Source organism: Sitophilus oryzae, unplaced genomic scaffold, assembly GCF_002938485.1.
Source record: "Sitophilus oryzae breed Bouriz unplaced genomic scaffold, Soryzae_2.0 scaffold_1356_pilon_pilon, whole genome shotgun sequence".
Taxonomy (NCBI): Eukaryota; Metazoa; Arthropoda; class Insecta; order Coleoptera; family Curculionidae; genus Sitophilus; species Sitophilus oryzae.
Genome location: NW_022146011.1, coordinates 194,314 through 221,151, shown reverse-complemented (window position 1 = coordinate 221,151; position 26,838 = coordinate 194,314). Strand labels below are relative to the sequence as shown.

General features: G+C 34.6%; 1 protein-coding gene across 7 annotated transcripts in view; it reads right to left on the bottom strand.

Moving 5' to 3' along the window:
- The window catches only part of LOC115875213 (disco-interacting protein 2), a 253,941-nt gene that overhangs the window by 38,702 nt on the left and 188,401 nt on the right, over positions 1 to 26,838 (bottom strand). For all 7 annotated transcript variants that reach the window (XM_030890616.1, XM_030890620.1, XM_030890618.1 and 4 more), the window contains 9 exons: positions 19,206 to 19,490; positions 17,109 to 17,239; positions 13,245 to 13,545; positions 11,313 to 11,569; positions 9,626 to 9,771; positions 9,393 to 9,564; positions 7,346 to 7,687; positions 2,285 to 2,425; positions 2,070 to 2,219 (listed from right to left, as the gene is read on the bottom strand). In XM_030890616.1, coding sequence (XP_030746476.1) covers positions 2,070 to 2,219; positions 2,285 to 2,425; positions 7,346 to 7,687; positions 9,393 to 9,564; positions 9,626 to 9,771; positions 11,313 to 11,569; positions 13,245 to 13,545; positions 17,109 to 17,239; positions 19,206 to 19,490 — 1,925 coding nt within the window. The remainder of the gene's footprint in view (positions 1 to 2,069; positions 2,220 to 2,284; positions 2,426 to 7,345; positions 7,688 to 9,392; positions 9,565 to 9,625; positions 9,772 to 11,312; positions 11,570 to 13,244; positions 13,546 to 17,108; positions 17,240 to 19,205; positions 19,491 to 26,838) is intronic.

Sequence of the window (26,838 nt, the reverse complement as noted above, 5' to 3'; positions counted from 1 at the left end):
GGTGACCTGCCAGCCGCCGGTATCGCCGCACTGGCCTGGGGTAGCACCCACCGCCAAAGTGATCGAGTGGGTCGTATTATTCTTTTGGCTATTGTGGCGTTTTACTTTTACTGCCTTAACGCGTTACAGGGATAAAGGGGAGACAGAGATATGTATATTCGCTCAGATAGACGCAGCTATGCACCTCTACGGAGGCTGGAGGCTGACTTGAACTTAGATCGCGCGAAACCCACAAGACATAGCGAAACTTATATGCGATCAGGTAAAGATCCGACTGTGCACCTCTACGGAGGCTGGGGGATGTTTGATCGGATCACGTGGACGCAGTGATTTCTTTTGTTAAAGGGCGAGTGGGACAGCTAACAGTTAAGGTAGTTCACTAAACGCACGGGTCGCGAATATTGGCGGGCTAGAACAAGATCTCGCCAAATCCGAGGCTGGTTTTGGCTCCCGTATTTCTCTAGGTGTCGTCGGACGGCACTTACCATCGAGTGACTGGACGGGATCGCCGAAATCCCGAGGTTGTCTAACCGGGCGGTATTGTGCGGGCTGCGCTTATTCGAACGACATTACAGCTCGCCGAGACGTCGCTAACGTCGTCACTCCGGGACTCGCGTTTGTGTATCCACGGGACGCTGTTAACTTCGCGATCGATCCAGAATGCTCGCAGGTGTGTAATCCACGCGACGCTGATAACTTCGCGATCGATCCAGGAGGCTCGCATTTGTATCCACGGGACGCTGTTAACTTCGCGATGATCGATCCAGGGCTCGCGTGTGTGTATCCACAGGACGCTGTTAACTTCACGATCGATCCAGGGCTCGCGTTTGTGTATCCCACGGGACGCTGCTATAGACTTCGCGATCGATCAGGACTCGATGTGGTGTGTCACGGGACACTTTTAACTCCGAAACGCCGATCCGAGGTCCGTGTTTCGCTGTCAAAACGGACGCCAGAAAATGTTGCTTCTGTGACCATCAGGACGCCTGTAACGACGGCCCGCCGTTTAGAAGTCGCGTCGTGGTAGAGTCAATGTTGCTCCGAGGTACCTACGTGTCTGTGTTCATTGGGACGCCGCTAAAGTCCGACGCCGATCGGAACTCACGTCGTCGTGTTTAATGGAATGTCACTTCAGGGGAACGCGTTTGAATTCGCGTGATAGAAGATCAGTCAAGGAGTTACGTATCAGGAATTAATCGATCAAAACTCTGGAAGGTACGGTTGTTATTATGGAATTTTGCTGCTGGTCTCTAAATGTACATTTGTATTTCATATTGTTACAATTCGAGGACGTGGCAGCTAACAGTTACTTTGTACGAATTAATTAGTTAGAAATATAAACCCTAGTGTTGCGTTATAGTTAATTGTGTGTTTTATTTTCTTTTCATCTCATCACTCCCTGGTATCTCCACTGTATAAAAGCTACCCGTATTGGCACTAGTGGTCTCTCAAACACTTTAAACGTTGGGGGTGGCGCCCGAGGAACCGAACCAAGGCAACTCGGCGTCCGTGAGCTTTCTCAAAAACGGGGGAGCCTCACAATAAAGGACCTTTATTGTCACGTTCCCGTTCAAAATAGTTAAAAAAAACAGGGACGCTACAAGCTTTTTGTTTCGATTGTCTAAACGCTTCGGCATATTTTCAACACACAATTTCAAGAAATGCAATACAAAAACTCGAAAATTCGATTCTTAAAAGAACTGTTTGTGTTTAAAAGTGCAATTAGAAAAAAACTCTGAAAATAGGCAAAAAAAAACGAGAATTACTCGCAAAGATTATGCAAAATAATGACTGAAACTAGGATAATTGTTAAATAATAAAGGACAACATCGCTGAACACGGCGCAATGTGATCAACATAGCGATAATAAAATTCGGTTTAAACTAATTTTTGCAGCTTTAATCTAAATTAAATATCTGTTACAACCATTTGCTCTATAAAGTAAAATGAAGAGGTGCTCGGTGTCTTAAATTATACAACAAATTTAAACATTTTTCCCAAAATTTCATTTAGTAGTAAATGATTGATGACACGCATCGGAAAATGTTTTGCGATGACAATATGCTTACCTTAAACGTTGTGTTGCTTAAGCCCGGCAAACCCCAATACTGTGTCCCTGTCGCTCCCGAATTTACACATATTTCTCCCACCTCGTCTGTCTTACACAAATAGGAGGATCCCTCCATCTTAACTACTACTATGACACATCCCGGCATAACCTACAAATAGAATATAATTTTTTTAGTAAAGAAAAACTTCTGTTTTTTTTTTCGTTCAAAATCACCTGTCCACAGTCTTGAAGCGTTAAAGATGTTAGACTATTTTCTTGGTCCACTCTAACCACACCGTAACTTAGTCCTTGCATGGAGAGCACGCCCCTGCCTGTAGCATTGACGCCGCCTCTGCCTGGTCGTCGAACAGATACCTGAAATAATTTTAAATTATAAAAATCTGTATATATTTTCAATATAATAGGTTGCCAACTATTCACTAAAAAATTGTTTAATACGTATGTATAAAAGAGAGCGCCCACCAAAGTGAAGTAGCATATGACGTTGCACATACATGGCAATAGTGTTGCATGATTTTTCAGGAAGCGCACATATCAGTGATGTGGCAGTGGCATAAACATATCGTCTTCAGAGGATGAAGATTTGTTAGCAGTTGTAAACCTAATTAAAATGAACCAAAATTATCCAAAGCGTCGCTATTGGATACACCCCTTTTGCAAAAAGAGACAAAGGAACAGTGGATTTAGTGTTTTTAAGGAACTGAATATCAATCCTGAAAGATTTCAAGCATTTTATAGAATGAAAAAAGAAACCTTTGATGTGCTAGTTAGAAAAGTTGTTTCCATGCCAAGTCTTGTTTATTCCTGTTCGAATAATCGGTACAAGTGTGGTCATAAATGCATGGTTTAGTCAAAGAGTAGATAAGACAAGAGACGACAGTTCGCGCGGTACCTTTCATGTTTGCGTGGTGGGGAGAGTGACCTCGTCTCGCTTGTCCCTTTAAATTTTCGTAATTTTTTCGCGGGAAATTTAAAATAGACTATTATTAAAACTTGCCTGTATAACTTATAAATAGTTACTGTATAGGTAAAGAAATAAATAGAAACGAAAAAAAATTAGTTTTCTAAATATTATATAAAATAAATTATAATTAGAAACATATTTGTCGGGGAATAAAGATAATAAAAGCAATATTTTGTATATCGTTTGTAAACAAGATAAAGTGACCAAGTCGATTTGTAAGAAATGTTTTATTTACGTGTATTTTTTTTACATATGGACTTGAACAAGTGTAAAATCACAATGTGGAGTTTATGTACAAAAAAATAGAGTCGCTCAATTTTTTTTGTAAAAATATATTACAAGCTTCTAACCATGTCTTCGATCTTAGTTTAATAACTTCTTTAAGTCTTCTTTCACAGTTTAATAACATAATTATATAGTATATTTCTGTAAAAATACTTTTCAGGATCCTTTGGAAAAGAGTGAAATATTATGTTTGTCGAAGAATAAGACCTATTTTTGCAGTCTTTATAAGCACACACATTGCCACCATCTCGTCTTTTCCTGCTACTCGTGTCCTGTTCAGTATTCATATTTAACAATATTTACAAATTAGTACGCAACAAAAAACGATACTAAAATTAAACGTTAAAACTCTCAAAACGATAAGATATCGAAAAACTCTGAAAACACACTTTAAAAAGGCAAAAATGCAAGAAAACAACTAATCAGATTTGTTTATGTTTAAGCCTGATTAGCACAGCTGATTAGCGTCCTAAAATCATAGGTTAGATTTTAGATTAGATAAAATACGCCGTTGTCAGATTTTGAGATTTTATCTGTTTATCTTTGAAATCGATCAACTTAGTCATTCTGTTTCTTTGATATTATCAGTACATTGCGAAAAAAGAACCTAAACCAACCTAAACTAAAAATTTACATTTCCGTATTAATATACGTTACTTATATCCTTCTTATATTATTAATTTATTTTCAGAAAATCTTGTTTATTTTTCAAAGTAATATACTTGGCAACAGACAAAATGGGACTTGATGGGACCTTTAAATTTTAATATATCTGCGTCTCTCTCGCGAAATTCGACTTCTTTGTTCACTCTCGTCTCTTGTCTTATCTACTCTTTGGTTTAGTCTCAATCACTGATACAAAACGTATATTGAAGTCCGGATCGTCCTTCATTTTTGCCAAATTCGAGTAACGTGTTAATAGCACGTGGCGAAAAGTAGAACCAGTTCTAGTTTTGAAGCAGTGGCATTGCATGCTACAACGACAAATGACACGTTTTTGACAGCGCGACTTCAGTGTGCGCTGACAAACTTATTGTCGTTTGTTCAATTCGACGTAACTTTTGTTAGATGCATGTTACTTGTCAGATTACGTGCCACGTCAGATGCTACGTATTTCTCGTTATTCGATTTCGTTAGTGCTCTTACTAAGGGTATGTTTATGTTGGAGCTGCTATAAACGATAAAAGTAGTGAATTAGCGCTGCTTTTATCGTTGCTCAACTGCCAACCGTGTCTCGACGCGTTGCTCCAATATAAACACCTACATATAAATTAATATAATAATATTCTTTGCTTCGCTACTATCGCTGCTCTTATCGTTTATTGCCGCTCCAACATAAAAAATGAAAAAAAAAATTTGAAAATGGACGCTTTAAACACTTTTCGGAATTTTTCAATGAGAGCGGTTTAGATTTTGAAAGATTTTATAATTTTTGAAGACTCTAACTTTGACACGAGATATGGACAAGAGAAAATTATTTCTGTTTTTGTTTGCGGTTGCAACCGTTATAGCAGCGCCAGATCGCGTACAATGGTCGCGACCCAAAATTTTGACGGGCATTCCAATCTAAATTTGATGTCAAAGAATTTAGATACGTCAGTTTGACTTACCTGCTTCAGTAGCGTATCTCGGATGTTTGTATTATTAAATAATTATTCTAACTTATCTATAATAAATTAAAAGTAATTACCAATATTTATTGACAACGTAAAATACAACAACAAATTATTGAGTCTGCCCTACATCATATTTTTACATGTTTTGAATAAAATTCGAACGGCACTGATAAACCGGAATTTAAGTCGGCCATTTTAGGTCCCCATTTAGGTGGATCTAAGTTTTTTGATATGTTCCTTCCTTAACTTTTTTTATTCAAAGAGTTAGACCTTCACTGAATATATCAAATATTTACTTTTTCATTTTTTTTCAATTTCTCCCAAATTCCACTCACTAATACTTTTCAAATAATATTATAACAAAATTTTCCCATGTACTCGCTTGTGTATAACTCGGTTGTTTGCGGGATTCTACAATGGTAGCAGCACCGGAGGAGAATGCACCAATCTTATTACTTCAAAATTAATCGTTTTAAAAATGTCGAGACTAATATCAAGCTTAAAAAATTAATATTTTATGCCGGGTCCAGACCAAGCAGACAAAACAACGACAAGACAGGAACATTCATGTTTTACGGCAAAACTGCGACAAATCCAATACATTTTTGTCTCATTTTTGTTTTGTTTCAAAATTCGGAAACTTTTCAATGCCCTGTCTCGAGTCGGTGTCAAAAAAGTCAAAGTGTCTATGTTTTGTACGTATATTTTACGACAATTTGTCAGAGTAGTGTGGATGGCGGGTGCTTCCAACAGTAGGAGAACAGTGAAACCACACATGGTTAATAAAACTCATTCGCAACAACTAAACTTTTGACTTTGTTGTACTTCCCAAGCAGCATTTGGACGTCGGGACAACGTTGTGTCATGCGACCAAACGTCGGGGCGCAACGTCGGCACAACCTCGTGCCAACCCTAGTCTGCACTAGTTTGGAGAATAATTTTTGGGTCGAAACGACGTTGGATACCGACGTTGGCTAGAAGCCTAATTTAGTACAAACTGCAACGTTGTTTAAAATCCTAATTCACAGAAATACAAAACTATAATAATATGGCGTCTAAGTCGCGTTTTATCCTAAATTGGGATAATTATAGTAAAAATATTATTTTTATGATTTAGTTAGAGACATATGCCAGATGGCAGTAAAGAAAAACATAACAAAAGTATTTAAGTGTGGAGGATGTTTGAAGATCATAATTATTAAAACACTTTAACCGACTCTGTAACTCGTTACCCAAGGCAAAAAAGTTAAACGCAAACAACTTCATTGATAAATGTATTGTTTCTACTTTGAAAAATACTAATGGGCCTTATTAAAGAAGTTTTAAAAAATTTCTTGAATTTTTTTTAGTAAAATGAGAATAATTTATTCGCAGTCGAAAAAATTGTTTCACGTGTTTTTTTAGGGTCCAAATATTTCAAGTAATGTATTCAAAAAGCAAGAATTGTTGTTATTTTAAAGGAACGAAACATTTTCTTATTCAACTTAACATGGCGAAGCTGCCTTAGTTGTTTTGGAGATTAAGATGGAGTAAAAGTTCGAGAGTAGTCGCATACCTGGACTAATAAAAGTACCAGGTTCAGTTCAGCCTTAACAGGTGATATACTAGTCGCAAAAGATTGCCCTAATTTAGTCATCCCTAGAGTCCTAGCAGTTGTGCCGCCCTCTATATTCACTAAATAAACGAGGGGAGTGGATAAAGTGTCATATATGATCTGTCGATGTATATTTTAGAATTTAGTCTTTTATATGTACCTTTCTTATGTCCCATTTTAATTAAGTTTTTTTTTTATAAAAACAAAAACAGCACTGAACTGTGTGACTGAACAGAACAATGAAGTGAAAATTTAAGATTTAAGGTTATGGTTCAATACAGTTGCAAAAAGGTAGTGGCTCGACGTCCTACCAACGTAAGAATAAGGAAATCTAAACAACGGTGGAATTAGTAAAACAGACGACGTTTGCATAACGTTGGAATAGGTCCTGAAAGTGACGTCGGAAAACTTTTTATTGCCCAACATTGTAACTACGTTGTCCGAATCACCTAAAGATCACTTAAGCAAAAAAGGTTACAAGACAACGTTTATTCGACGTCGCAGAAGCTTTTACTTTGTTGTAGTACTAGTTCAACGTCGGCACAACGTTAGAACAACGTTTACATTTATTTTAATACCCAAGATACGGAGCTAACTATTTTTTGTAACTAATCCAACATCGTGTTTAGTAAACATGTGGTCGCAAGTCGTGAAAATGCTACTTGGGTTTTGTCCTTGCGGTGTGGACAATTTATCTCGAGTTTGTCTTTTCAGAATTCCCCATTTTTCGTCGCAAGTTTATCTTGTTTTTCTCTCAAAATCGTGTTTACTTTTTGTCACCTTGGTCTGGACCCGGCATTAGAGCTTAAACTCACAGTTAAACATTCACTAGAGCTGGCGCAAGGACATATAGCGTCAGCCCTGAGCCCCTTGCTCTGGAACACGGAAAGGAACTGGTCGCAGCTGCTCAGCGACCAGGGATTGGCCCCGTCGGCCACCAGCAGCATCCTCAGCGAGCCCAGATTGATGTCCTTGTGATCCTTCGTGGCCAGAAGGCCCCAGTGCAGGTCCCTGGACTTGACCACGGCCACGCACGCTCTGTACTTGGTGATCATCTGCATCCAACTGGCGGGGTTGGCTTTCATTAGGGCGTAGGGGATGTAGACGACGTGCATCCCGTTCAGGACGCTGGTCAGCACTGAGTGCCACAGGCCCACCTGTAAAAAAATATTAATAATTTAAAAAAAAAGGTTGTAAAACTGGTCATATATAAAAAACGAGCCCATATGTAAATGGACTGAATATTTTAGTCCATATGTGTAAGCAGTTCGTCCTTCCACATACGGACAGATTACTATGATATTTTATACGACATCATATATAATTTTGTCATATATAATTATATATGATGTCACATGTAAAATTATGTCATATACCGGGTGCATCTCAAAAGTGGCTCACCCCTATAACTTTGTTATTTTTTTCAGTTAAAAAAACGAGATTTGGTATGTTAGTATATGACATAAATTAGAATTGATTGACGTATTCAATTGTTTTCGGTCACTTCCTGTTTCACCGGAAATGACTACAACTTTTGATTTTTAAATGGCACCCTCGGTATTTTTTTTCTTTATTCGAGAAAAAATAACACTCTGAACAGAATGACATATCACATGTCAACTTTTGACATTTTCCCATATGGTTTATTTGAAATGAAAGTTTACTCGAAATACCAAATGTGTGGTGTCAAATTATTCGTAAAAAAATGCTTTTTCCAAATATGCTAATGAGCCACCCTCGTTCCATTTGAACAAATTGAGATATGATTAAAAATACGATTTGAGCATTTTCTAACTGGTCAGGATAAGACACTAAAAACATTAGACGATCCAATCTATTTTTCAAAGGCTCCTTGATTAAGAATTAGTGTTTTTAACATAGTCATGGCACTCTAGATTGAAATTTAAAATGAAAATTTTTATTAAACGAGAATGTCAAAAGTTAACATATGATATGTCATTCTATTCAGAATGTCATTTTCTATCGACTAAAGTAAAAAAATACCGAGGGTGCCATTTAAAAATCAAAAGTTGTAGTCATTTCCGGTGAAACAGGAAGTAACCAAAAACAATTGAATACGTCAATCAATCCTGATTTATGTCATATACTAACGTACCAAGCCTCGTTATTTTATCTGAAAGATTAAAAAAGTTATAGGGGTGAGCCACTTTCGAGACGCACCCGGTATAATTTACTCGATAATTTATATATGACATCGTATATCGTCGGTAAAATGTGTTAAACAGCTAACTCCATATCCCTAATTTTACAGGAGAGCAAAAAAATAACGGTACAAAAAATATGTACACATGTTGTAGCAAGTATCTTCATGCGTTAATATGATAGAGAAATAATAATTTTTGTTGGGGAACAATATAACTCTATACTATACTATATTTCGTTAAAAATTTAACGCAAAAATTATGTATTAAACGTATTATTTAAATAACGTAAAAATGGAGTTAGTAGGTTATCGATTTACAATATGTGACAATTTTATATATGACCTTACATATAATTTATATATGACATCATATATAGTTTATATATGTCATAATTATATATCATTTATATATGACATCATAAATGTATAATAATTTATGATATAGTTAACGCCACGAATGTTTGGGAGTGATTCATCGGTCGCTACCATGTGAACTAATCTGTTCAAGGTCACATAAAACTTAATTCCAGTGCCCTGGTGTTACAAGTCATTTAATAATCAATATATAGTCTGTTGTAATTTGTTGTTTTAACTGTCAAAGTCTTGTCAAAGACCTGTCGATTCTAACTTCATCAAGCGATGAATCATTCCCAAACATTCGTGGCGTTTACTTTAGAACATTTCTATCTATATCGTACCTCTCTTTTAAAGTCCAAAACGCACACCATGTTTTCTCCTTCAGTATAATTACATGCCATGGTAAGCATCTTGCAATGTTGCACCATAGCTGCCCTGGTAATAGTAACGCCCATGACAGATCCATCCCTATCAGTGCTGTATTCTATGTATGCAGGAGTGTCATCGCTAAGTCTTCAAAATTAAACAGTAATTTTTCAGATTAAAGAATTTAAAATTAATTTAATATATTTACCTAGGTGCTGGAGACCAATCTTTGGGCGTTTTTGTTAGGTGTTCAGTGACAAACCACGTTAATTTTGGCCAGCCTTTGAACTGTATCACTTCTCCTGATGTGGTTTTGGGCAGGCCTTTTAGACATGCTTCCGATGTTAAAGCTACCTGTGTATTCAAGTTAAAATTTATATTAGTTCAGATTATCCTGTGCAGAATTAGTTCAGTCATTGGGGATTTTTGCTGGGAAAAGAGTCCGGAAGTTTTGCAACTTTACAGGTTTATAGGTTTTGGGGTCCCGAACTAAAATCCTTGTATATATATTTTTAAAGTAGATTAACCTAAGACGTTTATGGACTAAGACTACTAGATGGCAGGACCGGTTTCCCTACAGAAATATTTTTTTTGTTACTCTGAATTTTGAAGCTACCAATAAAAACAGAGAAAATAAAAATCGATAATTTTCGGACTGTGCCAATTGGTTACTAATCGACCAGATACTTTTTATCTATTAGATATGCTATAAAAGCTGGCAATTATACAATTCGACCATTGTAAATACCCGACAAATTCTTCAACGCCGACGAGGCCGATGTTTCTCACTGATAAGAAATAAAAATGTTTGTTTAGATAATTTTCGAGGTATTTTTTCTTTCTGAATGCACATTTTAAAGTATTTTATATTCTTTGTCCCCTTGACCTATTATCCTGGTCGCACGTATGGAAGTTCTGTTTCTTCTAGTTTTAGAAAATGTTCTTATTTCTTTTTTCTTTGCAGTTGTAGTGTAAAATTAGATTAATTTATTAAGTTTAATTATAGTGTTTAGTGTAGCATGTTAGTGTAGTCTACCATAAATAGTTTAGCAGTGTTTTATAGTTTATTTTGTAGTTAAGTAGTAGGTGAAGGGATAATTTTGTTATTTTTTCTTTTTATTTGATAAATTAGTAATCAAATTGATAATTCGTTCAGTGTAGAATACAAGAATAAGTAGTTGTGTAGTGTTTTTAAGAAATTATATTCGTTTATTTTGTAGTTGAGTAGTAGCTGAAGGGGTATTTGGGTATTTCTTCTTTTTGTTTTTCTTGTAATTGTAGTAGTTCTATTAAGTGTACTTGTTTGTTTATCACAGTTGTTGGTTTTGCATTTACAGGATAAACATGCCATTAGGGATTTTGGAGCTGGATCTCTCAACGTTGTGACTGGAGTAATGCCTGTTTTTGTTTTCTTCCAACCCCATTCTTCGGCATCTTTGGTACAACCAGACCAATGTTGAACCTGGTGGTAAGTTCGCAATGAATGCTGTCCAGCACGACAATTAATTATTCATAAATTAATGGGCGAATTAATGATACGCCACTGTTTTATGACAAAATTGAAGAAACTAAACTAAAACTAGTTTTAGTGAACACTAATCGACATTTGATTTCGGAAAATCGACTATAGTAGGTATGTATATCATACTTTACGCAAAATTGTAAAATTTCCAGGGATTTTGTGCCTAAACGGTTGACTTTAGCGAAAATTTTCATATAACCTTTTTATAGGAAATTTTATTCTCTTGAAATTTTTACGAAAAACGCATAGTTTTCGAGATATTCCGGACTTTTTTCCAGGCAGGCCCCTTTTTTGATCCCCAATGACTGAACTAAATGTCGCTACAAAATTTAGTAAAAACATTGCAAGACAAAACATATTTGTGACTCCTTACCTGTACTGCGCAGCTGCCTAACAAGAACCCAATTTGAAGCGAACCAGCATCTCGCCTAGTGATGGGTACTTCGATGGGTACAGGAACGATACCCGCCTGAATACAACCGTAGAAAGCGCACAGGAAGTTGATGGGATCGTTGTTGGGATAGACCAGCGCAACGCGATCGCCAGATTTCAGGCTGGTGTCCCCGTTTTTGCTGAACGATTTGGTGAGCAAAGCGTAGGCTATCTTGTGAGATCGACTTAGGAGTTTGCCTGTAACAAAACATACAATGTTAATAAAATATGGAGAGCTATATTTATAAATTTACTGTTTGATTTACATTACTGGGTCTATTATACAGGGTGGCGCCTCTCATACGCCACGGAGGCTCCAAGGAGAACGACAGTTTGTATTGAAATGAAATTTTGTGAGCATATGTAGGTTAATTCAGAGCACTTTTTAAAAATATAGAGAGTTCTACAGGGTGTCCCCAAAAAAGGTACATATCAAAGTTGTGTTTTTTGTAATAGAACACCCTATATATTAATTGCTCTCCATGCTCCTGATCAGGTTGTCGATCTCTTCTTGAGGTACAGCCTGTCACGCTGCATTCACGGCCCGAACCAGATCCCTAAAAGTTTCACGAGGCATACCCATTCTCAAAATTCTTCTTTGGACCGCGTCCCATACGTGTTCGATGGGGTTGAGGTCAGGAGATTGTGCCGGCCAGGGTAAGATGTTTAATTGATGAGCATTGATAAACTCACTTACCACTCTGGCTGTATGAGGCCGTGCATTGTCATGCATAAGAATGAAGTTTCTCCCAAAATCATTGGCATATGGTAACACGACAGGCTCAAGAATTAAATCACGATATGTGATTCCTGCTAGAAACCTTTCAAGAAAAACGAGATCAGTTTTTCGGTCTAACTGGACTCCTCCCCAGACCATAACTGTTCCACCTTGATAAGGGTGCACTTCCTGAACATGATCCAACCGAATAAGATTTCCCGGTTCTCTCCATACCCTAAGCCTTCTCGAATCCGGATGAATTCCAAAGCGTGACTCATCCATGAAGAGAACATTGGCCCATTGTTCATTCGACCACTGAACATAATCTTGAGTCCACAAATATCGTACCTCTCGATTTCCTCTCGTTAAGGGTTGAGCTCTCCAGGGGCGTCTGCTTCTTAAGTTGACCTCTCTTAATCTATTGCGAACAGTGTCAGGACTAACGGTTACATTATGTGTTTTCCTGGAGAATTAAACTAAGCTCTGGTGTTGTAAGAGTCGGTCGGCGTCGAGCATTTAATTGTAGAAAATGATCTTTCTGAGGGGTAATAATGCGATGTCGCCATGTGTGCCTTTCAGCAACATCACCACTTTAACGGTAGCGTGCACTTAATCGCGATATTACACTTTGCGTTGTATTTAATGCTCTAGGTACGTCGATTTGACGCATTCCAGCTTCGAGTATACCCATGGCCTTTAGCATTTCGTCTCTGTTAAGATGTCTACGCTCCATAATGTCGTTTAATACTAAACAGTGTTATTTGAATGAATTCTGGTCAGTTATCATAAAAACATAGCCAGTACAGGTTAAATTCGAACAAATGATGCTAGGTGCTTTTTATACATTTGACAAAAATGCACAAACACTTCTGCAAATACCCCAAATTTAGAAATAACTAGGGTGACTACTTCGTTTCAATCGAAGTAGAAAGAATCGGCTTACAAATATGTGGTTGTTTATTCAAAACATTTATTTTTAACTTTAATAAAATGATATCCCTAGATTTTTCCGTTGTGTGTATTTTTATAAAATGCTTTCAGTTAGCCTACATATGCTGCCAAAATTTCATTTCGATATAAACTACCGTTCTCCTTGGATCTTCCGCGGCGTATGAGAGGCGCCACCCTGTACGACACTACAAATACCATACTAACCATAAGTTAAAGTTGTAGATAGCTTTCCGTTGGGATCCAACACCGTTGCCACTGGTGCCTTGAAGCTGGCATTGCCGTACCGTAAAATGGCCGCTTCCAGGTTTCTCGGCAATCCAGAGGGAATGGTCAATTGTTCTCCAATCGCGGGTGACATACAGCTGCCTTCGGGTTTGGGAGCATTGGGGTCTTTGGGATTGGCTGCCAGTTCTAGCTCTATGTCGTCGTCCTCGTAGAATTCCGGTAGAGGTCGTCGCTTTGGTCGTTTAAGTGTGTTGAGAAGCTGCTGGATCTTGGCAGATACCTAGGAAATAACATACTCCTTTAGTTTTAGAGTTTTTCAAGTAGGTATGCGAGTCGCTTGGAGGTTCGATAGTTGATGGTAAATAAAGGTTAATATTCCTATGAGTATCAAAGAACTCTAATATTGAAAAAAACTTATTATACAGGGTAAGTGTAGATATTTTAAGGGCTGCTAGATCTCCATAAGAGAAACATATTTCATTATACAGGGTGGTCCGAACTGTATTCCGGAAACTTCGGCAGCATATCCTGCAGATAAAAATAAGTAAAAAAGTTCGTATAAATGTATGTCCGAAAATGCTTAGTTTCGGAGATACAGGGCGTGGAACATTTTTATTTTGATTTTTTCCAAATAATTCTTGAAGTAACATCAATATTTGGATGAAAATTGGTGTCTGGAATTTTTTTGATCTGCGAAATTTGATTTTGATGTTAGTATGACTCCTACATGTAGGGGGCACCACCTACATATATTTTAACTGGTTTGGAGAGTAATAATAAAATATACATTTACGTTTTTACGTAAAAAAAAGATGTCTTGGTAAAAATCGCTACGAGTAATGTTTCTCGAGATATTGGGAATCTAAATTATCAATACGTGTCATCATTGACATAAGAAAAAAACATGTTGACTAAATAGTTATTAGATTGAAATCACAAATTTGAAATGTTTTTGGGCCAAAACTTCAACACAAACTGTTTTATCATAATTTTTTGGAAAAAAAATTATGATTAATTAAAAAAAATAAAAAGTTAAACAATTTATCATTCCAGTCAAAAGACTCAACATGTTTATTTTTTGTCAATAGGGTAAGTCCGGTACAGATGCCCCACCGGGTGAGATGGCCGCAGCGTGTAAATTTCTAATCATGTGACTTATCAGTTGCTTCCCGCTGGATACGGCAGTAGTTCACCTGCTGCTATTATAGTCTGACATAATTTGAATGTCAATAAAAAAATAGGCTAGTTTTTACAAAAAACTGTTTTTATATAAGTACATATTTTTTTACTGTCGAGGTCGCGTGGGAATAACGTAATATTATGTAAGTTTTTGGTATTTCATGCCATTTTATATTAAAATACATGATGTATCATAACCAAAGAGTAGATAAGACAAGAGACGACAGTTCGCACGGTACCTTTCATGTTTGAGTGGTGGGGAGAGTGACCTCGTCTCGCTTGTCCCTTTAAATTTTCGTAACTTTTTCGCGGGAAATTTGAAATAGACTATTATTAAAACTTGCCTGTATAGCTTATAAATAGTTACTGTATGGGTAAAGAAATAAATAGAAACGAAAAAAAAATGAGTTTTCTAAATATTATATAAAATAAATTATAATTAGAAACATATTTGTCGGGGAATAAAGATAATAAAAGCAATATTTTGTATATCGTTGGTAAACAAGATAAAGTGACCAAGTCGATTTGTAAGAAGTGTTTTATTTACTTGTATTTTTTTTTACATATGGACTTGAACAAGTGTAATATTACGATGAACACACAATAGATCTATAAGGTCGCGGTGATTAACTCCCCTCCACTCTACAATATCACAATGTGGAGTTTATGTACAAAAAAACTCAATTTTGAGTTGCTCAATTTTTTTTGTTAAAATATATTACAAGTTTCTAACCATGTCTTCGATCTATGGATTACATTTAGTTTAATAACATAATTATATAGTATATTTCTATAAAAATACTTTTCAGGATCCTTTGGAAACGAGTGAAATATTATGTTTGTCGAAGAATAAGACTTATTTTTGCAATCTTTATAAGCACACACATTGCCACCATCTCGTCTTTTCCTGCTACTCGTGTCCTGTTCAGTATTCATATTTAACAATAATTACAAATTAGTACGCCACAAAAACGATACTAAAATTAAACCTTAAAAACTCTCAAAACGATAAAATATCGAAAAACTCTGAAACACACACTTTAAAAAGGCAAAAATGCAAGAAAACAACTAATCAGATTTGTTTATGTTTAAGCCTGATTAGCACAGCTGATTAGCGTTCTAAAATCATAGGTTAGAATAAATAAAATACGCCGTTGTCAGATTTTATCGTTTATCTTTGAAATCGATCAACTTAGTCATTCTGTTTCTTTGATATTATCAGTAAATTACGAAAAAAGAACCTAAACCAACCTAAACTAAAAATTTACATTTCTGTATTAACATACGTTACTTATTATATTCTTCTTATATTATTAATTTATTTTCAGAAAATCTTGTTTATTTTTCATAGAAATATACTTGGCAACAGACAAAATGGGACTTGATGGGACCTTTAAATTTTAATATATCTGCGTCTCTCTCGCGAAATTCGTCTTCTTTGTTCACTGTCGTCTCTTGTCTTATCTACTCTTTGTCATAACTTAAAAAAATTAATCATATGTCGCTGCATTTTAAAACCTTGCGGTGGGGCATCTCTCCCATCGTATTGGGAGAGATGCCACATAGAAAGCTGGTAAATTTGGACCCCAATGCCTTTTGGATATTAGTTAAAAAAATAAAAAATAACCTTAGATATTTAACCAATATGTATATGTATTTTTTTGCGGGGCATTTCTCCCATGTTGGAAGGCCATCTCTCCCGCAACGTAGGGAGAGATGGCCAATTTTCTTTTTTTTTGTTGTTCTCTTAGTATTATATATAGTTACTTATTATATTACTATCTTAGTCCTATTATGAATTATTATTAAAGATAGTTTAGGAATGCATCATTAGTATCATTTAAAATTAACTACCAATATGTATTATTAGCCCCAAAAGAAAAGTGGGGCATCTCTACCGGATTTCCGTTCCAAATATCTTGAGAACGATTGCTCGTAGCGATTTTTACCAAGAGACATTTTTTAAGTAAAAAATCACGGAATTATGTATTTTTTCACCCAGTAGTTTTATACAGGTACGGACACGAAAAGTTATCTCTTCAAAACAGTTAAAACATATGTAGGTGGCGCCCCATACAAATAGGAGTCATATTGACATCAAAACCAAATTTATCATGTCAAAAAACTTCAAGATACGAATGTTCATCCAAATATTGACGTTACCTCAGAAATCATTTGAAAAAAATCGAAATAAAATGAAACTTCTACACCCTGTATCTTCGAAACTAAGCATTTTAGGAAATAATTTATATGAACTTTTTTAATTATTTTTATCTGCAGAATATACTGGCCGAAGTTTCCGAAATACAGTTTGGACCACCCTGTATATTAATGACTATAATATGTTTAAATTTTAAGAATCACTGGACTTTTTCTGGGTTTTCTTTCTTGGAAATTTGATGTACTTAAAATTTAAAAAAAAAATCAATTATTTTCTCGATAAATACCATATTTTCAAAAAATAATATTCGCGAAAAAAACCTCATAGACTTGAGTTCCTGGGGTCGAAATATACGGTCACTAAAAATATTTGCATTTATTTAAGACTCACCCTGTATACAAAATTCCACAAAAGTAGACTCTATAGATTATAAGCAAATAATGTTAAATTCAGCAAGAGTTATTTTGATCTAAAAACCTCTGTTTTATTTGTAGTAAGCTTACCTTCCATCTTCCAGTACCGGTGCCCATAGTACCATCTTCTGACGCTGAAGACGTGAAACGATTAACTCTATCTGCTGCTGTTCTGCGACCGCCCTGGGCTGTGTTATTAGTAACATCTGGTGGTTGTGAATCTGGAAAACAATTACCTTAATAATCTCGGTTAGAGATAGGCATATGGTACAAGGAAAAAATGTAGTTTATTTTTAGTTTGTTTTATTTTTTAAAAATATATAAATAATTGCAGAAAAGTCAGTGGCGTACATTTTTTTCGAATTATTTTTGATATATTTTAAATTTGAAAACCAATGTTTATACGAACTTTTTTCCATATTTTTTTATATACAGGGTTATTCACCTCATTCGACACGGACAAATTGTAGCCAAATGATTAGATTTTTACAAATTGTAAGTTTTGGGTTCATTGAAGGACTGTTAGAGCTACAATTTAAAATTATTTTCAATAGGTACAGGGTGTCATAAATGAAAAATAATCAAAGTTGTATATCTGTATATTATTATATTTTTAGTTTCTACGAATAAAATAAAGGTAGTTTTGGTTAAGGTTTTTACTCTTTTGAAATATTTACGATATTGTGAAAATACAGTAACAATTTTAATGCTTCATTTTTCTAGGCGTATTTAAGTTTTTAAAACCAAATATTGTAGGTACTGAAGTTTTCTATTTACTAAATTTTGTGTTGCAATAATTGTTTACAATTGTGAAATAATTGTTGCACATGGAAAGTTGTTCGCAATAATAAAAATTATACTACCTTATAAAGAGTGTCTATACCAATGACATCGAAATAAATTAGACCCGGCGACTTACATTTTGGCGAAATCCATCATTGCCTTAGAAAATTGCATGTATGCCAAATTTCCACTTCGGCCGCATTTAAAAGGAAATTTTACCTACGTATACGTACGGGGATAGCTAACCCACCTCCCACATTGTAAACCAGGAATTCCATAATTCCAAATATAGTTTACGTCGTAGAATAATATGACGCACTACTCCCAATTATTTAAATCTTCTGTAATTATAATTTTTAGATTTTAAGAAATCTAACATAAATCAATCGACAACGTCGCAACGCCATCTGATGCTGAGAACGTACACATTTTACTATCTTCACTCCTAAATTTAGGCAGCCAACAAAACATCCAGTTCGAATTCATTCATAAATTGCTCTACGACATTGCCAACGTGTTGTGGTTTTTCGAAATGTTTTACGAGGTGATTTCCAGATATTTTAGTGTTTTGTGGTATTGTTTTTAGTAACCGTAACCGTTGACATTTTAACAGAACGTCAACGGTTTCTTGTAGATGTATCCGTTTTAAAAAAGTAAAGTGTTCTCGAATAGTTGAATTTAAATATTTTAAATAGTTTTTTTCTTTATTCTTTGTATTTTTTTCTGCTTCCTACGACGGAAAGAGATAACTTTCCGAAACGTTAAGCATTTTTTTTGCTGTGTTAGGCAAATTTGTATTACCGTAAACATAACTTCTGACAAGCAGCGTCCGTTTAGGTTTAACGCAGAAGTGTTTACAAAAAATAATTATTTTATTTTGTAGATTTTTCTTGCAGTGCAGTGGCGAAATACCCATAAAGGATTTTTTTGGAAATATTAAATTATATATTACAATCAAAGTAACTACGCCACTGGCACACATTCTCAAGATCTCCGAACAGCGTTGCCATTCTCTCGGGAATCCTTCATGACTGCGATCAGCCCGTCTTGTTCCCACTCGCATAGAACAAGAAATGAATGTCTGATTCTGATCTTTTCCTTTTTATGAATGAAATGCCGGGTCTACTTTATTTAGAGGTCACTGGTCTATACAAATAGCTTTAAACGGTAATAACTTGTTTAAGTTAAGCGAAACGCCCTGTATATTTTACGTAAATCAGGTACACAATTTAATTGTCTATCAAATTGTAATATACCGTTTCAATAAAATTTTTTTTTATTTAAATCACCCGATTAAAATTGAAAAAATCATGCCAACCCTGACAGACATTAATATCTTTTGACGAGCAATCACCCTCTAAAATTTGTCTCTGCTTTCGCCTGTAACACTCTGTTTATACTTACACGGCCTGAAATTCTGCAACACGTCGCTGATATCCGTGATCTCTTGCTGACTGCGGCCGCGCTGCTGGTCGCCCCACAAGGGCGGCGGCGCCCTCGGCCGCCTTTGCAGGGGCGGCGGCGAGCCGGCGCTCGACGTGTCGCTGGGCGGGGGAGGGGGGAAGGCGTGCGGGCCGCCCCCGCTGCCGCCCCTCATCGCCGCCACCGCCGCCTTTTCTCGTTCGGGCGTGCTCTCCACCGCGGGAAGGGCGTCCTCATTGGCTACGCTGTCCTCGTCCGAAGATGATTCTGGAAAGAGAAAAATATTTCTGTTAGTTGTTAAAATGTTAATATACAGGGTGATTCTTAACCTATACGCATAAACTTGGGAAATTATTGCTGATGACAAATAATGCCAAAAATTCAAAGCCTACTTATATTTTAAAACGGGCGAATTTTTATATACTCTATATCTCGTAGAGGAATCGAGCAAAACATCAAGTGTGTTATATTTTTGGAAAGGTAATTTTAAATTCTTTTCAATAAATTAAAAATATACAGGGTGTCCCATATAAAAAATCAAATTTTCTGTTGATAATTTTTAAATTATTAATTTTAAAAAAATTATACTTATACCATTAAATTCTACGTAAAAAGGTGCTTTGGATATGTTTTCATAAAAATACAAAATTTTTCATAGCAAAAAAGTTACAGCGATTTGTTAAAAATGCACATTTTTGAAAAACACCCCGTAACTCCGAAACGGTAACAGATATCGATATGCGGTTTTCACCATCATGTTTTTGACAAATTTGAGCTCCAGACACCGATATTAGTTTTTGTCTATCTCCTATAGAAAAGGGTGTTTCCATTTAAAAGCGTCGAATTTGACCCACCCTGTACAGGATATGTCAGAACTAAGATCCACACCAAATTTCTATTTTTTTTTATGGAACAACAGGATATGTCAGAACTAAGATCCATACCAAATTTCTATTTTTTCTTATGGACCAAATTTCTATTTTTTCTTATGGAACCCGGTATTTTATGTCATATTTGGATCCCTGGACACAAAATAAAGCATTTATTATAAGGGTTAAATATGTTTACAAGCTTTGGTTTTTTAAATATTTGAAGATATTTAAATATGCATGCTATAATAAAAAAGATTGTCAACACCCTGTACATTGCTTTTCAGAATTAATTCTCGTGTTGACTTTTAAGCCAAAGAAATAAACTTTACTGAAAAATTTGATTGCTTCGTTTAATATATACAGGGGTATCAAAACTTGCTGGTCTATTTTAAATATTTATTTCATATTAAAACTTCGTTATTTCAAATGCAACACCCTGTATTTTTTTAAATAAATCGAAGCAGATTCATATGCTCTCTCAAACTTTATTAGGGTTGCTTATACCTATCTAGCTCAGATTTCTTCACTTCCAACGACAGGTTTCTGTCTAATGTTTTTTTTATAAACCACACTACCAGCTTTGCGAAATACCTAGGACAAGTAGTTTTTCAAAGGAGCGCTTACCAAGAAGATTCCTATTTGGATATCTTTGAGCATAAGCCCTTGAGGCCAAGAAGCAATTTTTCTCACAAAATAAAATCACTAGTAACATATCCATTCGCTCCGCCAGCAGATACTGCTTTATTTTTCTTGAGAAAATAATGAATACTTACTTATTAAATTATTGTAAGTACATTTAAATGAACTGTCACAAATCTAAATAATAATGCCCATAAACTAATGTCTAGAAAATTGCCATAGCGACACCAGCCATCTTGATAGCCATTTTATTGAAAAAAATGCTTTTTATTCAAAATCTGAGCTAAATAAGTATAGGAAACCCTAATATAGTTTGAAAGACACATATGGTATAGGAATTTCAATTATACAACAACGCGTAGGTTTGATATTGACAATGTCTTTAAATATTTCTCAACTGGTGTAACAAAAACCTTGCCTTAACACCAACAGTACGAAATTCGGTAGCCGAATAATCCAGCCGACACGCCAGACCTAGCTCCGAGGCATTGGGCCGAAAAATTACGTGTGCCGTACTCAGACCGGTTCTCCAAATCGGCGAAGCTGATTCATCGGTACTTTCTCTCGGAAAGGCTTTGTGTAATTTGCGTACCACCGACCTTTAGCAAACGCAATCGGCGATGGAAAATCGATGAGTCGTGGTACCTGATGGTTTTTTGCAAAACGAAGGAAAGTAGAGAGGAAAAGTAATAAAAATAGTATCAGGACCATCGAATATTAACTAAAGACCAGAACTATTAACGGTAACCAGAACAGTATACACCATTATGTATAGGGTGAGCCAAATTGGACGCTTTTTAAGGGAAACACCCTCTTCTATAGGAGATAGACGAAAACTAATATCGGCGTTTGGAGCTCAATTTTTGTCAAAAACATGATGGTGAAAACCGCACATCGATATATGTTACCGTTTCGGAGTTACGGGGTATTTTTCAAAAATGTGCATTTTTAACAAATTGCTGTAACTTTTTTGCTATGGAAAATTTTGTATTTCTATGAAAACATTTCCAAAGCACCTTTTTACGTAGAATTTAATGGTTTAAATATAGTTTTTTTTTTTAAATTAATAATTTAAGAGTTATCAACAGAAAAATTGATTTTTTATTTGGGACACCCTGTATATTTTTAATTAACCAAGAAAAAACTTAAAATTACCTTTCCAAAAACATAGCACACTTGATATTTTGTTATAATCCTCTTCGAAATACAGAATTTTTAAAAGTTCGCCACTTTTAACTAGTAGCACCTAGTAGGCTTTGGATTGGTATTATTGATCATAAGCCCCTTAATTGCCCTTATTGATGATCTGTCCCTAATGGAACTCGAAAACATATTTTTCCAGCAAGACGAGGCACTGCCACAGAACGCTGAAGTTATCAGTAAATTTTTGCAGCCAATTTCAAGAATAATTGAATGGCTAACCAAGATCCCAGCCGTTGGCTGTCGAGGCCGCCGGAGTGCCTATGAATCTAATCCTATGGATATCTTTGCGGAAGAATAAAAGTTCTTATTTTTAAATGACCCGTATAATCTAAACAAGAAATATAAATATTAGCAGTTATGAGAGGGTATCTTTCACCCCAACTGAGCTAATGAATTCCGCGAGAAATGTTCAAAAACTGCCCCATCTGACGATACAGAAGACGGTTGATATGTCGAACACCTGTACCAAAATCTGATGTCTTGGTTTGCTAATTATTTCTAATGTTATTAGATATAGTTTAAAGTTGTTGATGTTGGTTAAATATAGTTTAAATTGTTATAAAATTCTGCATCTCTCATTACAAATATTATTATTTTCGTTTTAATTGAGCTCACAGCTAGAAATTGTTTGCATTACAGCCGGTGCCGTTCAAATTCAAAGCCTACTTATTTACAGTGGGCGAATTTTTATAAACTCTATATCTCGAAGAGGAATCAAGCAAAATATCAAATGTGCTATATTTTTGGAAAGGTACTTTTAAATTATTTTCAATAAGTTAAAAATATACAGGATGTCCCATATAAAAAATCAAATTTTCTGTTGATAATAATTCTTAAATTATTAGCTTTTAAAAAATATACTTAAACCATTAAGTTCTACGTAAAAAGGTGCTTTGGAAATGTTTTCATAAAAATACAAAATTTTCCACAGCAAAAAAGTTACAGCGATTTTTCTTTTGCAAAAAAAATCTAATGGCAACAACAGGCAACATCTGCCATGACTATCAACATAAAGCCTATTTTATCGGCTAATTCGTTTACTTGCTGCCACAGCTTGCTGATTTTTTTAACCAAAGAGTGTTTTAAAGAGTATAAAAAAAGAAAACTGCCCTCTACGTTTGAAACGAATTTGTTTTTATTAGACATTTAGTACGGTAATAGTTTCGATATGGTTTCAACGTCTTTGATGACCTGCAGTCCAACTTTATTTGACTTCCCTATAATAGGTACTCTCTTTCTTCTTCGCTTTGTAGTACCTTTGAAAACGAGTTTGTCGGATGGGAAGAAAATACATAATATATAACTTTTTTCATCTAACTATATGCATTGTTTGTGTCACGCTATGATGTTGGATTGCATATTAAAAATTTGTTCAGCGGAAATCACTTGGTACTTGGTACAAGTACAAAGTAGCAAGGTCGTGGACCTCAATGTAACGGTCGAAGTAAGTCTGCGAATGAATTTATATCGAGAAAGGCTATGCCAAAAAAACTAGCCCGTTACCTTACTAGGTATGCTTTCTATAAATAATACAATTTTAGATTATTTTAACGACTTTAGTCTAAGTGCTTTTCAAACCTGATCATGTCTTTTTTTCATTCAAATAAAAACGATTTTTTTCAAAAACTAAAATCTGCAGCTGTTAAAATATGATTTGTAGAAACACTAATTAAGCGGGGATTAAAGGTTTTTGCTCTCTATATGAAGACTGTATTCGCAGTCCTCTATTTTGTGCGAGTTTTTTAGCATCCTGCCTTTAACTGGTGAGGATTTCAGAACCAGTTCTGCTAGCTGGTAATGCTGGGTTCGAGGAACTACCCATATTTTTTTTATTAATGTACCATTTTTATAACAATAATTCTGGATTCACTTTTAATATTTCGACCCTATTTTTAATGTAATACCTTGTAAGCAAATGTACAGGGTGTCCCAGGCTGAACGTGCATTAGAAGTTTCTAGAGAATTACAATATATATCTAGATCGGAGATTTTTTCGCATATCAGTGTTTGACAACGAAATATATCGATTAAAATCCTTTCAATATGGTGACACTTCCAGAAATACCGGAAGTTCACAGCAACTTTTTTATTTTAAATATTACAGACTAATATTTGCTATTTCTATATCTATACTAATATATAAAATCCTTAAGTGCCTGACATACTGATCAATCACGATCCTGCTCAAACCACTCAGCGTAAGAAGCTCAATTTTGGTATACAGGTTGATTCTAGGGTGTAGATGTTCGATAAGAAGGGATTTTTCGAAATTCCAGTTCCAAGAGGGTGAAACCACCCCTCAAATATTACAATATTTTTTATTTAAAAAACGGTCAAGTTTCCGAAAAAAACTCTTAAACACGTTTCATTTCGTTTTTTTACATATTTTAATAATTTTTAAAAATATATATATATACAGGGTGTTTCGAAAAATCTGGTCATTGATTAATCACGATCCTGTTTAAAATCCTGGGATTTTTGGAAACTCGAATTCTAAGGGGGTGAAACTATCCCTCAAATATTAAAATATTTTTTATTTAAAATCCGTTGAGTTTTTCGGAAAACTCTTAAACACGTATATTTTATTTTGTTGTTTCACATATTTTATGATTTTTTATAAATTTATACAGAGTGTTTCATAAAATATGACCATTGGACAAGGAGGGGTTTCTCGAATCTCCAAGAATTCCAAGAAGGTGAAAACGCCCCTCAAGTATTACAATATTTGTTATTTAAAAAACGGTTAGTCTTTCGGGAAAACGCTTGGACAAGCATAATTTGTTTGGTATTTTTTACATATTTTGAAATTTTTTAAAAAATCATACAGGGTGTTCCAAAAGGTTGGGTAATTTCTTAACCACGATTCTGCTTAAACTGCTTGACGTAAAAAGCTTATTTTTGGCAAACGGATTTTTCGAAAATCAAATTCCAACGAGATGAAACTACCTCTCAAATATTACAAAGTTATATAATAATATCGCCATATTGTTTTTTCTCATGCTGACATAAATGTGAGAAAATTTTACCCAGTTTGTATGTTAATGGAAATTCTTGCTTTGCTTTATCATCACCATTACAAATGATTAATTCGACGCGAACGAAGTCGCTGGTACACGCTAGTTTACTATAAACTTACTAAATATTTTTGAATATTATTCAAAATTCATTAGAATAAAAAAATAAATTTTATTCTTTGATATTGTAAACGTTTATAAATTTTTATTTTAAACAATAAGACTGACAATGTAATTTTATACTTGTTTTATATTCTCTTTCGTTTGTTTACTTTATCTTTGTCTACAAATTGTAAATTTTTTTGACAATAAAGGCATTTACTTATTTATTTAAATGTTCTGTAAAAATTTAAGAATTTTGATATCAAACACTTTATACATCATTAACCGTTTTTGAGAAAAAATATTTAAAATTGAAGGAAAAAACTGCTTGTCAAAAAAAATGAGTAGCCTAAACGTAAAATTTAGTGATTACCACAACCACAATCAAAAATTAAATTGTTCGAATGTCATATAATATTGGCCGTAGCTGTTATGGAATTGAGAGATTTAAAAATTATCAAAAATCACTTTTTTCAAATGGAAACCCACTTTTTTATTTTACTAGTGGAAATGTTTTCCCATTCGTTATTTTTTGATTATATATCATAACTAATAATAAAGCAATATACAGGGTGTTTCAAAACAAATGCGAAAAACTTCAGGGGGCGATTCCTTGTTCAAAATAAAGGGTAGTTTGCTTCATAAACGTTGGGTCAAAAGTCAACCATTAGGGAGATATCGCGGTACAAAAATGGCGGAAAAATAATGTTTTTATTTTTTATCTTGAAAACGAAAAGAGATAGTCTAATGAAATTTTATGGGAGCATTATTGTTACGAAAAAACACTTTCTGGTAATTTTTCACTTTTTAAAATGAGTGGAAGGGGTTGAAATAAACCACCCTTATCATTCTTGTTAACGAAATTTAAAGAAAAATTTTATCAAACACATGTAAAAAATTGATTTGGATAGCTTGGTTTATTTAGAAACTTTTTTTATCTCTTGTGTTTCTTTGATAAAACTCGTCGATTTGAAATTAAAAATAACATGTAAAGCATTACTTGTCAGGATCAAAAACATTTTTAGATAAAGAATCTAATGATAATAACGATAATAATAAGAATCTAGATAATAACGTATTGCAGTAGAGTAATGTCAATAAAATAATATTAGAAACATCCTAAAAAGTGACAGCGGCCGACTAGATTTTTTCCTAAAAAAATTAGAGCAGCCCACTAGATTCTTTATCTAAAAATGTTTTTTGTCCTGATATGTAATGCTTTACATTTTATTTTTTAATTTCAAATCGGTGTTTTATCAAAAAAAACACAAGAGATAAAAAAGTTTCTAAACAAACTAAACTATCCAAATTAATTTTTTTGCATGTCTTTGATAAGCTTTTTTTTTAATTTCGTTAAGAAGAATGATAGGGGTAGTTTATTTCAACACCTTCCACTCATTTTAAAAAAGCGAGAAAATTACCACAAAGTATGTTTTCATAACAGTAATGCTTCTATAAAATTTCATTAGTCTATCGTTTTTCGTTTTCAAGATAAAGTTAAAAGTACAAAACATTTTTGTACCGCGATATCTCCTTAATGGTTGACTTTTGACCCAACGTTTATAAAGCAAACTACCCTTTATTTTGAACAAACTATGACGGGGTTAACGTATCTTCAGTCGCTTTGTTGTTTCGAGATGTTTACTCTAGTTGTACCGTTGGTGTCAAGGGGTAAAGAACTATTTACGATTATTTGCCTTTTGACTTGAGACAATAGTTTTCCAACGGCGATATATTATTTATCGACTATTACACACATCCATTTATGGCAAACGTGTTTTCCGT